General features: G+C 38.6%; 1 protein-coding gene across 1 annotated transcript in view; it reads left to right on the top strand.

Annotated features, from left to right (window-relative positions):
- TTLL13 (tubulin tyrosine ligase like 13) overlaps positions 1-14,470 on the top strand; it is a 162,880-nt gene that overhangs the window by 40,687 nt on the left and 107,723 nt on the right. The window contains exon 11 of the mRNA XM_053717702.1: positions 2,451-2,639. Within this exon, the coding sequence (XP_053573677.1) occupies positions 2,451-2,639 (189 nt within the window). The remainder of the gene's footprint in view (positions 1-2,450; positions 2,640-14,470) is intronic.

The raw sequence follows: 14,470 nt of genomic DNA, 5'->3' as shown, positions 1-14,470 counted from the left end.
TTGGGGATGATCCCGAGGGAGCGGCGGCTATTCCCCAGATGACACCGTCCAAAATGCAACATGATTTGTTACTGGGGGCTGGAGCGGTAGCCTGGAAAGGCCTCCGGAACAGTCCAAGGTGGGGGGTGTAAAAAAAAACCAGGCTCCTGAGTGATCTCCCCCAACCCATGCCCGTCGTCTGCTTGTAAAGTCCTCAAAAGAGCGGAGCTCTGGAGCTAAGGGCTTTCAGAGCGACCTAGGTCAAACTCCAGCGGAAATCTCTGGCGATCCCAGATGGCAAATAGTTCCATAAGATTCCGGCTGGGGTCAGGCCAAGTGGAAAGGGGTAAAGCGGGGTTGCGATCAGCTCTTTCAGAGCAAAGTTCAGTTACTGCAACAGGGGAACTGGTGGCAAACATAATAATCCAACTGGTGAAGGGGTCGTCCTTGCAGCCTGGCATCCATAACTGTCATGCCCACCTGATGGCAGGGCGGAGGGGAAAGGGAAGGACCTGTGACACAGCCTGCCCACAGTTAGACCACCGGATCAACCCTCTAGTCTGGTATAGGCAGCTGCTCCGTGACAATCATTCATGAATTTTATATTATATAAATTCCTGCTTTTCGTTTTTTAAAACTCAGTCCAAGGAACAATCTACAAATGTATTAGAAGAATTTACATCTCTGTCTATGGCCTTAACAAATTGATTCATCAGTCCAAGTTTGATATGTAGTGGTGGAAGATTTTTTTTTTCTCTCTGTCAACCAATGATGTTCATGTCTTCCCTTGAAAGCAATGTAATTTTTTTTCCAATGATCTTGCTTTGCCCTACTATCCCAGATGAAGCAAAGGTACTTCGTACATCCACTTTGCTGCCCAAGCAAGAAGTTCTCCATCTTTAGATCAACATAAATAGACCACTGTTGCTCACAATGCCAGAGCGTCTACAAGACCATTTTGATATTTTCATATTCTTCTTTAAGTTTTGTGGAGTGAGCAATTAGAAGAGATGCATAACTGGTACCATTTTGCAATAAAACACATTTCAAGTTTCCGGTGGAATAAGAAATTATATGCAATGGATACATTTGCAAACAATGTTAAAGGATTCCAAAACTTTTAAATTTTTACAAAATTAGATCACCAATTTTGTATCACAAAAGTTTATAGCTCATAACTTACCTATTTTTACAGATTAATGATCTTTCTGAATATATTGAAAGTATAATTTTATATTTCGGGTATGATGTAACTAAAGCCAACCCTCTATTATGGGCCGTTCACTAACAAACTAAATTGACAATCCGATTGTGTTTCCACGCATATCATTAAGTAACGATTTCGTCATCAGGGGCATGTGCATTGCGATCCGCTTACTCACGCGTGCACACAGCGCTCCATTCTTTCCTGCTCTATGTATCATTGTCATCAGCTTTCTAATTGCAATTCAGAGGGTCTGCTGGTTTGAGGCTGAGTGACGTATTGGATGACGTGTGCATAAGATCGCGCATGCGCATAACGGCCACAGTCCGATATTTTGATAACCCAGGTTATTGTTGACGATTAAAGGATGCAAAAGAATAGCCTAGGGGTAGGTTTGGAAATCAATAAACTTTCAAAGAAGGATATATTGAGAACGGTAATACTATGAAACGCAATGCACATTACAAAGATTATTATAATTTTATAATCTTGCGATTGAAGATACGTTTTTTCCATCGTTTAGTGTCCCTTTAAAGATAAAATTAGATTAAATATTACATTAGATGAAAACAATGTTACAGAGTAAACAAACAGACCAAGCCCTGCTGCATATGTCAGCAGCCACAGGTTGTATTGAGGTAAAAACATAATTTGAGGATTAGTCAGCACAAAAATATTAGCAATATAGTGCATTAACATCGCTTGAGAACAATCAATAGTAATTCTATTATTGCGCTGATATTACACGTCCAGAGTTATTTTTTAGCTCTCAAATCTAGGGCACACTAACAATTGCATGTCCGTTAGAGGAGGTGCACTAAATCCCTCACATAATAGACTTGTATGAGGATGCAGCGTAAAATAAAGTTGGATATTGCTGTGGGTGCGCTAAGCCAATGATGCACAAGTACTATTTAATGTAGCTCTGTGCTATACTAATAATAATGGTTTAATTCAGGTCATAAAAAGCACAACATTTTACAGTGGTATTTTGGATTGCTCTTAAAACCAACTCTTAACTCAACCAATTTAACCATTTAAATTGCCCATTATTCTTTGCACAAGGTCGCACAACGGATAATGCACCCTCCTCTATCTATTGTGCAACACTTGTAAGTCAGCTCTTTATAGGGAATGAAATGGTAAATTAAATGTCTCTTTACCGTTGTGTGTGCAGATTTGTGACACTTGCTAGTAAATTATGTTTTACCATAGTAAAAAGGTTATTGTTTCCTTATAACTTTTTTTGTTGTTATTTTATGTTAAGACGTGAACAATTGGAAAGCACCCAAGCTGCTTGGCTGGAACAGTTAGAAAAATATGAGGATAGTCATCTGGGAGGTTATCGGCGGATTTATCCACAGGATAGAGGATACCAGTATGAAAAGTTTTTTAAACACAGTGGATCTTTGTTCCAGGAAACTGCTGCTTCAAGGGCAAGAGAGGAATGTGCTAGGTATGTTCTAACTAAAATTATTGGTGACTCCTTACTCCTATTTTAACTACAAAATACAAAACCTGAACACCTCATAATGATTATTATTTAGTTATTAATTGAATTTTACTGTAACTTGTATCTAAAGACCACAGTGTGAAAGATAGAATCTGGAACAAGAAAAATAAAGAATTAGAGGGTTGCCAGCTGCTCCTCTCCACTGGCCATAAAGTAAGTTTTTTAATGGAGTTTTATTGGGCCTATTGCAGAACCCCTATCTCCCCCTTTGACTTAATTAGAGGATAATGAGGTCCCTTATTTCAAAGAAGGGATTACACATTTTTATCTCTCTAATTTTCAAGTGATCACCATGGTAATGTGCTTGTCTGCCCCAACTAGATTATAAGTGGAGCGCTATCAATAGTGCAGGTTGTGCTATCCATATCACAACCCGGTGCTAAGAATAACGCAAATCTGGTATTACAAGTCAATGGTAGAAAACTTTTACCTGAGAATGTTAGCATGGCCAACATTTTTTTAGCACGCTCTATACTTTCAATGGATAGCGCAAGTGGTGGGTTGTGTGTTGAGCTTGAAACATTGAGGCCTGAAGTAAAATGTTAGGATTAAAATAAATGTATAACAAAATACATGAATAATATATTAAATAATATATTAAATAAAGAATTTCAAACAAATATACCTATTACACATAAAATATGTTTATTTTGAAAATGTTTAAACAGTGATTTAAATGTATAAGGTATATGAAAAGGTGTTGAAAGGGCTCAAAAGTATACATGTTTGTGTGTGTGTGTGTGTATATATATATATATATATATATATATAATAATAAAAAGAGAAAATCAGGTGTAGGTAAGGTGTCAGCTTTTTTTTGTGGTTTACAGATGGTTCTTGGACTCTTGTCGAGAGGTAAAACTTTTCTTCTTTTCTTTTAAATGGGAAATCCTGCACTTCCCGTAGTATGCCTTTAATGGAGATCCTGGACTCTCTTGTAAAGATGTTTCAGCTGGGTGTTGTTTGACGAACAGTAATGGAGACTCCTGGACTCTTTTCTTTTCTCTATGGAGGTGAGGATCTTTATCTTGTATCCAATAACCAGATCCTGTTATCTTACCATCTGTAAACCACAAAAAAAAGCTGACACCTTACCTCATAGGATTGAGGTACTTTCTGGTAAGCACATCTTACTTACCTTAGAAGGAAAAAAACTGTTGAATTATAAGAAATAACTTGGACTACGAACCTATTTGTTGGACATATGTACTTTATTTCTATGACATACCAACCAGCAATATATTGATATTACTTCTACATATACACCAATAGTAATCAGCTGTGCGCCACTATTTGATTTTCTCTTTTTAATATTTATTACTTACAGTGACAAGGGTACACTGCATCATAGGCAGCACGCGTACACTTAAAAGTGACCTATACAGAACCCAAACTAAGAAATACGAAGTGTTACAGTTTTTTAGCGCTGGTGCCCCTTCTTGATTTCAAAATATATATATATGTGTGTGTATATATATATATATATATATATATATATATATATATATATATATATATATATATATGTGTGTATGTGTATATATAGTGTGTGTATATATATATATATATATATATATATGTGTGTGTATATATGTATGTGTGTGTGTGTGTGTATATATATATATATATATATATATATATATATATATATATATATATATATATACAGGCGTATGCAAAAGTTTAGGCACCCCTGACAATTTCCATGATTATCATTTATAAATAATTGGGTGTTTGGATTAGCAATTTTATTTTTATCTATCAAATAACTGAAGGACACAGTAATATTTCAGTAGTGAAATTAGGTTTATTGGATTAACAGAAAATGTGCATTATGCATCAAAACGAAATTAGACAGGTGCATAAATTTGGGCACCCCAACAGAAATATCGCAATAATATTTAGTAGAGCCTCCTTTAGCAGAAATAACAACCTCTAGATGCTTCCTATAGCCTACAATGAGTGTCTGGATTCTGGATGGAGGTATTTTGGACAATTCCTCCTTGCAAAACATCTCCAGTTCAGTTAGGTTTGATGGTTGCTGAGCATGGACAGCCTGCTCAAATCACCCCACAGATTTTCAATGATATTCAGGTCTGGGGACTGGGATTGCCATTCCAGAACATTGTACTTGTTCCTCTGCATAAATGCCAGAGTAGATTTTGAGCAGTGTTTTGGGTCGTTGTCTTGTTGATATATCCAGCTCTGGCATAACTTCAACTTTGTGACTGATTCCTCAACATTATTCTCAAGTATCTGCTGATATTGAGTGGAATTCATGCGACCCTCAACTTTAACAAGATTCCCAGTACCGGCACTGGCCACACAGCCCCACAGCATGATGGAACATCCACCAAATTTTACTGTGGCTAGCAAGTGTTTGTCTTGGAACGCTGTGTTCTTTTGCCCCGATGCATAACGCCCCTTGTTATGACCAAATAACTCAATCTTTGTTTCATTAGTCCACAGCACCTTCTTCCAAAATGAAGCTGGCTTGTCCAAATGTGCGTTTGCATACCTCAAGCGACTCTGTTTGTGGCATGTGTGCAGAAAGGGCTTCTTCCGCATCACTCTCCCATTGAATTGTTGAATGATGCACAGTGACACCATCTGCAGCAAGATGATGTTGTAGGTCTTTGGAGGTGGTCTGTGGGCTGTTTTTGACCGTTTTCAACATCCTTTGCCTTTGCCTCTCCGATATTTTACTTCTGGCCTTAACAAGAACTGTGCCTGTGGTCTTCCATTTCCTAACTATGTTCCTCACAGTGGACACTGACAGCTTAAATCTCTGCAATAGCTTTTTGTAGCCTTCCCCTAAACCATAATGTTGAACAATCTTTATTTTCAGGTCATTTGAGAGTTGTTTTGAGACCCCCATGTTGCCACTCTTCAGAGGAGAGTCAAAGAGAACAACAACTTGCAATTGGCCACCTTAAATACCTTTTCTCATGATTGGATGCACCTGTCTATGAAGTTCAAGGCTTAATGGGCTCACCATATAAATTGTGTGTTCCAATTAATCAGTGCTAGGTAGTTCAGGTATTCAAATCAACAAAATGACAAGGGTGCCCAAATTTATGCACCTAACTAATTTCGTTTGCATGCATATTGCACATTTTCTGTTAATCCAATAAACCTCATTTCACTACTGAAATATTACTGTGTCCTTCAGTTATTTGATATATCAAAATGAAATTGCTGATCCAAACACCCAATTATTTATAAATGAAAATCATGGAAATTGTCAGGGGTGCCTAAACTTTTGCATACGACTGTATGTGTGTGTGTGTGTGTGTATGTATATATATATATATATATATATATACGTGTGTGTGTATGTGCAAGCGATAGGCAATATCGTGAAGTCCTTTGGTTAGGTCGCTTCAGGTTTTGCTCGCGCACAAACTTTTTACATTCAACTTGTGATACACATGCAAAACGATTAATTCTAGCTAAATATACGCTAAATAGCACACCACTTGTAATCTGGCCCTCTGTTTGGTATATATATATATACACACCAGTGGAAATTACAAATATATAAGGCCACGCCCACCTTGCGTCAAAGGATTAGTTCACAGCTGATTTTGGAGCTCCGAGTGAGCTGTATTTTTAAACATGTACAAGCCGCATTTGAAGCGGTTATATCCGGACACTAGGACTCTGTTTGCATGCAGCAAGGACCTTTATGTGACGGACCCCCTTGATATTTACCTGGGATTGAAAGATCGATCCACTTGAAGGGACCTGAGAACCGGCAAAAAAACATCACTGCCAGTGAGGAATATATTCTAAGAGCCTGTACATACCTCATTTGTTTGAGGGTATTTCTTGTGAGTAGACACCCTGCGGGAGCTCACTTTTTATCATATTTTTGTGTGTGTTTTATAATTATAAAATTGATTTGCACTATGTAGGTGCTTTTGTGCGCTTTTTTCTTGTCTTTGCCTTTTATATAAATATATATATATATATATATATAACACATATAAATATGCTAAATTGGATGCGCCTAGATGTGCTAAACGTGATATGTTAAAGTATTAAACCAAATAATCAATGCTTAAAACACAAATATATCACATTGAAGGTGTCAAACCAGTGCAAAAATAAAAAAGCAAAAGTATTATAAAACTTCAATTAATGAATGCAGTTAGCACTTATCAGTTCTGATGAAAATGTCCTTGTTTCAGGAAAAAGGGGTGTTCCCGCATTCAGAGATAATAAACTTTTGTGTCCCAGCAGAGGGTAACGATAGACTGTGGCAGGCTGCTTCTTCTGAAAGTAGTTGGAGTACAATCCTGTAGGTTCAAAGATATAACAAAGAAAGAAGGCACCACAATAGTGCAGGGTCAATGATGTCAGAGAATTCCCCACTCAAATATCCCGTACTTACAGAATCCAAAGCACTGAAATAGTGCTATATGTGCCTTCTGGGCTCTTACAGTCTCCCAGCAAACTGCTCCACGGTATACTGCAAGCTCCTCTGAGATGACTTGACACTGTAGCGACCAGTGTGTATAACTGTGATGCACAGAACGACTCTCTCCTCTGTATAAAAAACGTGGCTATTACTGACCACCAGTGAGGAGTGATAAAGATGTTCGTTTAGAAATTCAAAAATTCAAAGGTCCGTGGCAAGTCTAATGTTGATAAAAATAGACTTTATTAAAAACAATATTCAGCACACAACGTTTCACGGTCTCAGACCGTTTTATCAAGTGTAATACAGTTTCTAAGATAACCACGGTTTATAAACGCTCTTTCGGCGTCCTCAGGGTCACATTGCGCCTGCGCTCACATTCTGTACTTGATTGGTTACCAGGGAAGGTGTGGTAGGCACGTCAGTGATTCATTCATAAATTTCCTTTCAATCTCTCTGAATATACGGACCTATTCAGAGAGATTGAAAGGAAATTTATGAATGAATCACTGACGTGCCTACCACACCTCCCCTGGTAACCAATCAAGTACAGAATGTGAGCGCAGGCGCAATGTGACCCTGAGGACGCCGAAAAAGAGCGTTTATAAACCGTGGTTATCTTAGAAACTGTATTACACTTGATAAAAACGGTCTGAGACCGTGAAACGTCGTGTGCTGAATATTGTTTTTAATAAAGTCTATTTTTCTTTCATGTAATTAGCAAGAGTCCATGAGCTAGTGACGTATGGGATATACATTCCTACCAGGAGGGGCAAAGTTTCCCAAACCTCAAAATGCCTATAAATACACCCCTCACCACACCCACAAATCAGTTTTACAAACTTTGCCTCCCATGGAGGTGGTGAAGTAAGTTTGTGCTAGATTCTTTGTTGATATGCGCTTCGCAGCAGGCTGGAGCCCGGTTTTCCTCTCAGTGTGCAGTGAATGTCAGAGGGATGTGAAGAGAGTATTGCCTATTTGAATTCAATGATCTCCTTCTACGGGGTCTATTTCATAGGTTCTCTGTTATTGGTCGTAGAGATTCATCTCTTACCTCCCTTTTCAGATCGACGATATACTCTTATATATACCATTACCTCTACTGATTCTCGTTTCAGTACTGGTTTGGCTTTCTACTACATGTAGATGAGTGTCCTGGGGTAAGTAAGTCTTATTTTTGTGACACTCTAAGCTATGGTTGGGCACTTTTATATAAAGTTCTAAATATATGTGTTTAAACATTTATTTGCCTTGATTCAGGATGTTCAACATTCCTTATTTCAGACAGTCAGTTTCATTATTTGGGATAATGCATTTGAATAATCAATTTTTCTTACCTTAAAATTTGACTTTTGTTCCTGTGGGCTGTTAGGCTCGCGGGGGCTGAAAATGCTTCATTTTATTGCGTCATTCTTAGCGCGGACTTTTTTGGCGCAAAAAAATTTCTTTGTCATTTCCGGCGTCATACTTGTCGCCGGAAGTTGCGTCATTTTTTTGACATTTTGCCCCAAAAATGTCGGCGTCACCGGATGTGGCGTCATTTTTGGCGCTTAAAGCATTTAGGCGCCAAATAATCTGGGCGTCTTTTTTGGCGCTAAAAAATATGGGCGTCATTATTGTCTCCACATTATTTAAGTCTCTTTGTTTATTTGCTTCTGGTTGCTAGAAGCTTGTTCATTGGCATTTTTTCCCATTCCTGAAACTGTCATTTAAGGAATTTGATCAATTTTGCTTTATATGTTGTTTTTTCTATTACATATTGCAAGATGTCTCAGATTGACCCTGAATCAGAAGATACTTCTGGAAAATTGCTGCCTGATGCTGGATCTACCAAAGTTAAGTGTATTTGTTGTAAACTTGTGGTAACTGTTCCTCCGGCTGTTGTTTGTAATGAATGTCATGACAAACTTGTTAATGCAGATAATATTTCCTTTAGTAATGTTCCATTACCTGTTGCTGTTCCATCAACATCTAATATTCAGGGTGTTCCTGTTAACATAAGAGATTTTGTTTCTAAATCTATTAAGAAGGCTATGTCTGTTATTCCTCCTTCTAGTAAACGTAAAAGGTCTTTTAAAACTTCTCATTTTTCAGATGAATTTTTAAATGAACATCATCATTCTGATTCTGATAGTGATTTTTCTGGTTCAGAGGATTCTGTTTCAGAGGTTGATACTGATAAATCTTCATATTTATTTAAAATGGAATTTATTCGTTCTTTACTTAAAGAAGTCTTAATTGCATTAGAAATAGAGGAATCTGGTCCTCTTGATACTAAATCTAAACGTTTGAATACAGTTTTTAAACCTCCTGTAGTTATTCCAGAGGTTTTTCCCGTCCCTGATGCTATTTCTGAAGTAATTTCTAGGGAATGGAATAATTTGGGTAATTCATTTACTCCTTCTAAATGGTTTAAGCAATTATATCCTGTGCCATCTGACAGATTAGAGTTTTGGGACAAAATCCCTAAGGTTGATGGGGCTATCTCCACTCTTGCTAAACGTACTACTATTCCTACGGCAGATAGTACTTCTTTTAAGGATCCTTTAGATAGGAAAATTGAATCCTTTCTAAGAAAAGCTTACTTATGTTCAGGTAATCTTCTTAGACCTGCTATATCTTTTGCGGATGTTGCTGCAGCTTCAACTTTCTGGTTGGAAGCTTTAGCACAACAAGTAACAGATCATAATACTCATAGCATTGTTAATCTTCTTCAACATGCTAATAACTTTATTTGTGAGGCCATCTTTGATATCATTAGGGTTGATGTCAGGTATATGTCTTTAGCTATTTTAGCTAGAAGAGCTTTATGGCTTAAAACTTGGAATGCTGATATGTCTTCTAAGTCAACTTTGCTTTCCCTTTCTTTCCAGGGTAATAAATTATTTTGTTCACAGTTGGATTCTATTATTTCAACTGTTACTGGGGGGAAAGGAACTTTTTTACCACAGGATAAAAAATCTAAAGGTAAATTTAGGTCTGCTAATCGTTTTCGTTCCTTTCGTCACAATAAGGAACAAAAACCTGATCCTTCCCCTACAGGAGCAGTATCAGTTTGGAAACCATCTCCAGTCTGGAATAAATCCAAGCCTTTTAGAAAGCCAAAGCCAGCTCCCAAGTCCACATGAAGGTGCGGCCCTCATTCCAGCCCAGCTGGTAGGGGGCAGATTACGGTTTTTCAAAGAAATTTGGATCAATTCGATTCACAATCTTTGGATTCAGAATATTGTTTCACAAGGGTACAGAATAGGCTTCAAGATAAGGCCTCCTGCAAGAAGATTTTTTCTTTCCCGTGTCCCAATAAGTCCAGTGAAGGCTCAAGCATTTCTGAAATGTGTTTCAGATCTAGAGTTGGCTGGAGTAATTGTGCCAGTTCCAGTTTTGGAACAGGGGCTGGGGTTTTACTCAAATCTCTTCATTGTACCAAAGAAGGAGAATTCCTTCAGACCAGTTCTGGATTTAAAAATATTGAATCGTTATGTAAGGATACCAACATTCAAAATGGTAACTATAAGGACTATTCTGCCTTTTGTTCAGCAAGGGCATTATATGTCCACAATAGATTTACAAGATGCATATCTGCATATTCCGATTCATCCAGATCACTATCAGTTTCTGAGATTCTCTTTTCTAGACAAGCATTACCAGTTTGTGGCTCTGCCGTTTGGCCTAGCAACAGCTCCAAGGATTTTTACAAAGGTTCTCGGTGCCCTTCTATCTGTAATCAGAGAACAGGGTATTGTGGTATTTCCTTATTTGGACGATATCTTGGTACTTGCTCAGTCTTCACATTTAGCAGAATCTCATACGAATCAACTTGTATCGTTTCTTCAAGAACATGGTTGGAGGATCAATTTACCAAAGAGTTCGTTGATTCCTCAGACAAGGGTAACCTTTTTAGGTTTCCAGATAGATTCAGTGTCCATGACTCTGTCACTGACGGACAAGAGACGTCTAAAATTGGTTTCAGCTTGTCGAAACCTTCAGTCTCAATCATTCCCTTCGGTAGCCTTATGCATGGAAATTCTAGGTCTTATGACTGCTGCATCGGACGCGATCCCCTTTTTCACATGCGACCTCTTCAGCTCTGTATGCTGAACCAGTGGTGCAGGGATTATACAAAGATATCACAATTAATATCTTTAAAACCAATTGTACGACACTCTCTGTTGTGGTGTACAGACCACCATCGTTTAGTTCAGGGGGCTTCTTTTGTTCTTCCGACCTGGACTGTGATCTCAACAGATGCAAGTCTGACAGGTTGGGGAGCTGTATGGTGGTCTCTGACAGCACAAGGGGTTTGGGAATCTCAGGAGGCGAGATTACCAATCAACATTTTGGAACTCCGTGCGATTTTCAGAGCTCTTCAGTCGTGGCCTCTTCTAAAGAGAGAGTCGTTCATTTGTTTTCAGACAGACAATGTCACAACCATGGCATATGTCAATCATCAAGGAGGGACTCACAGTCCTCTGGCTATGAAAGAAGTATCTCGAATACTTGTATGGGCGGAATCCAGCTCCTGTCTAATTTCTGCGGTTCATATCCCAGGTATAGACAATCGGGAAGCGGATTATCTCAGTCGCCAAACATTACATCCGGGCGAATGGTCTCTTCACCCAGAGGTATTTCTTCAGATTGTTCAAATGTGGGGACTTCCAGAAATAGATCTCATGGCTTCTCATCTAAACAAGAAGCTTCCCAGGTATCTGTCCAGATCCAGGGATCCTCAGGCGGAAGCAGTGGATGCATTGTCACTTCCTTGGAAGTATCATCCTGCCTATATCTTTCTTCCTCTAGTTCTTCTTCCAAGAGTGATTTCCAAGATTCTAAAGGAGCGTTCGTTTGTTCTGCTGGTAGCTCCAGCATGGCCTCACAGGTTTTGGTATGCGGATCTTGTCCGGATGGCTACTTGCCAACCGTGGACTCTTCCGTTAAGACCAGACCTTCTATCGCAAGGTCCTTTTTTCCATCAGGATCTCAAATCCTTAAATTTGAAGGTATGGAGATTGAACGCTTGATTCTCAGTCATAGAGGTTTCTCTGATTCCGTAATTAATACTATGTTACAGGCTCGTAAATCTGTTTCTAGGAAGATATATTATCAAGTCTGGAAGACTTACATTTCTTGGTGTTCTTCTCATCATTTTTCTTGGCATTCTTTTAGAATCCCTAGAATTTTACAGTTTCTTCAGGATGGTTTGGATAAAGGTTTGTCTGCAAGTTCCTTGAAAGGACAAATCTCTGCTCTTTCTGTTCTTTTTCACAGAAAGATTGCTAATCTTCCTGATATTCATTGTTTTGTACAGGCTTTGGTTCGTATAAAACCTGTCATTAAGTCAATTTCTCCTCCTTGGAGTTTGAATTTGTTTCTGGGGGCTCTTCAAGCTCCTCCGTTTGAACCTATGCATTCGCTGGATATTAAATTACTTTCTTGGAAAGTTTTGTTTCTTTTGGCCATCTCTTCTGCTAGAAGAGTTTCTGAATTATCTGCTCTTTCTTGTGAGTCTCCTTTTCTGATTTTTCATCAGGATAAGGCGGTGTTGCGAACTTCATTTAAATTTTTACCTAAGGTTGTGAATTCTAACAACATTAGTAGAGAAATTGTGGTTCCTTCTTTGTGTCCTAATCCTAAGAACTCTAAGGAAAGATTGTTGCATTCTTTGGATGTAGTTAGAGCTTTGAAATATTATGTTGAAGCTACTAAAGATTTCCGAAAGACTTCTAGTCTATTTGTTATCTTTTCTGGTTCTAGGAAAGGTCAGAAGGCTTCTGCCATTTCTTTGGCATCTTGGTTAAAGTCTTTGATTCATCATGCTTATGTCGAGTCGGGTAGAACTCCGCCTCAAAGGATTACAGCTCATTCGACTAGGTCAGTCTCTACTTCCTGGGCATTTAGGAATGAAGCTTCGGTTGATCAAATTTGCAAAGCAGCAACTTGGTCTTCTTTGCATACTTTTACTAAATTCTACCATTTTGATGTGTTTTCTTCTTCTGAAGCAGTTTTTCTTCTGCTTATATTTTCAGTTTTTTTCATTATAAGATTTAAACTTTGTTTTGGGGTGTGGATTATTTTTCAGCGGAATTGGCTGTCTTTATTTTATCCCTCCCTCTCTAGTGACTCTTGCGTGGAAGATCCACATCTTGGGTATTCATTATCCCATACGTCACTAGCTCATGGACTCTTGCTAATTACATGAAAGAAAACATAATTTATGTAAGAACTTACCTGATAAATTCATTTCTTTCATATTAGCAAGAGTCCATGAGGCCCATCCTTTTTTGAGGTGGTTATGATTTTTTTGTATAAAGCACAATTATTCCAATTCCTTATTTTTTATGCTTTTGCACTTTTTTCTTATCACTCCACTTCTTGGCTATTCGTTAAACTGATTTGTGGGTGTGGGGTGTATTTATAGGCATTTTGAGGTTTGGGAAACTTTGCCCCTCCTGGTAGGAATGTATATCCCATACGTCACTAGCTCATGGACTCTTGCTAATATGAAAGAAATGAATTTATCAGGTAAGTTCTTACATAAATTATGTTTTATCAACATTAGACTTGCCACGGACCTTTGAATTTTTGAATTTCTAAACAAACATCTTTATCACTCCTCACTGGTGGTCAGTAATAGCCATGTTTTTTATACAGAGGAGAGAGTCGTTCTGTGCATCACAGTTATACACACTGGTCGCTACAGTGTCAAGTCATCTCAGAGGAGCTTGCAGTATACCGTGGAGCAGTTTGCTGGGCGACTGTAAGAGCCCAGAAGGCACATATAGCACTATTTCAGTGCTTTGGATTCTGTAAGTATGGGATATTTGAGTGTGGAATTCTCTGACATCATTGACCCTGCACTATTGTGGCACCTTCTTTCTTTGTTTTATATATATATATATATATATATATATATATTACAGATTTGGGGTTAAGCAGAGTCAGGCAGGCAAAGGTCTGGTAACTTTCAGGCAGATTTGGGTTTAAGCAGAGTCAGACACTCAAAGGTCCGGTAACTTTAGGCAGATTTGGTGTTAAGCAGAGGCAGAGTCAGGCATTCAAAGGTCTGGTAACTTTCAGGCAGATTTGGGGTTAAGCAGAGGCAGAGTAAGGCAGGCAAATGTCCAGTAACTAGGTAGTACTCACTATACAGCAGAAGAAGCTGCCAGCAACGGAACAACTCCAACAAACAGGCCCTGAATCTCCAAAACGTCGGGTGGATATAGGCCGGCTGAAAGTCATCAGCGAGGGACGGCCACAAATGCGCGTCACGTTGCTAAGTAATGTGACGCTATAGCAAAGAATTCAGGGAGCCGAAGCAGAGCGTCTCAGAGCCGTGACAATGCCCCCCCCCCCC

This window comes from Bombina bombina, chromosome 6 (assembly GCF_027579735.1).
Source record: "Bombina bombina isolate aBomBom1 chromosome 6, aBomBom1.pri, whole genome shotgun sequence".
Taxonomy (NCBI): Eukaryota; Metazoa; Chordata; class Amphibia; order Anura; family Bombinatoridae; genus Bombina; species Bombina bombina.
Note: the sequence above shows the minus strand (reverse complement) of the source record. Positions and strands in the feature narration are given on the sequence as shown.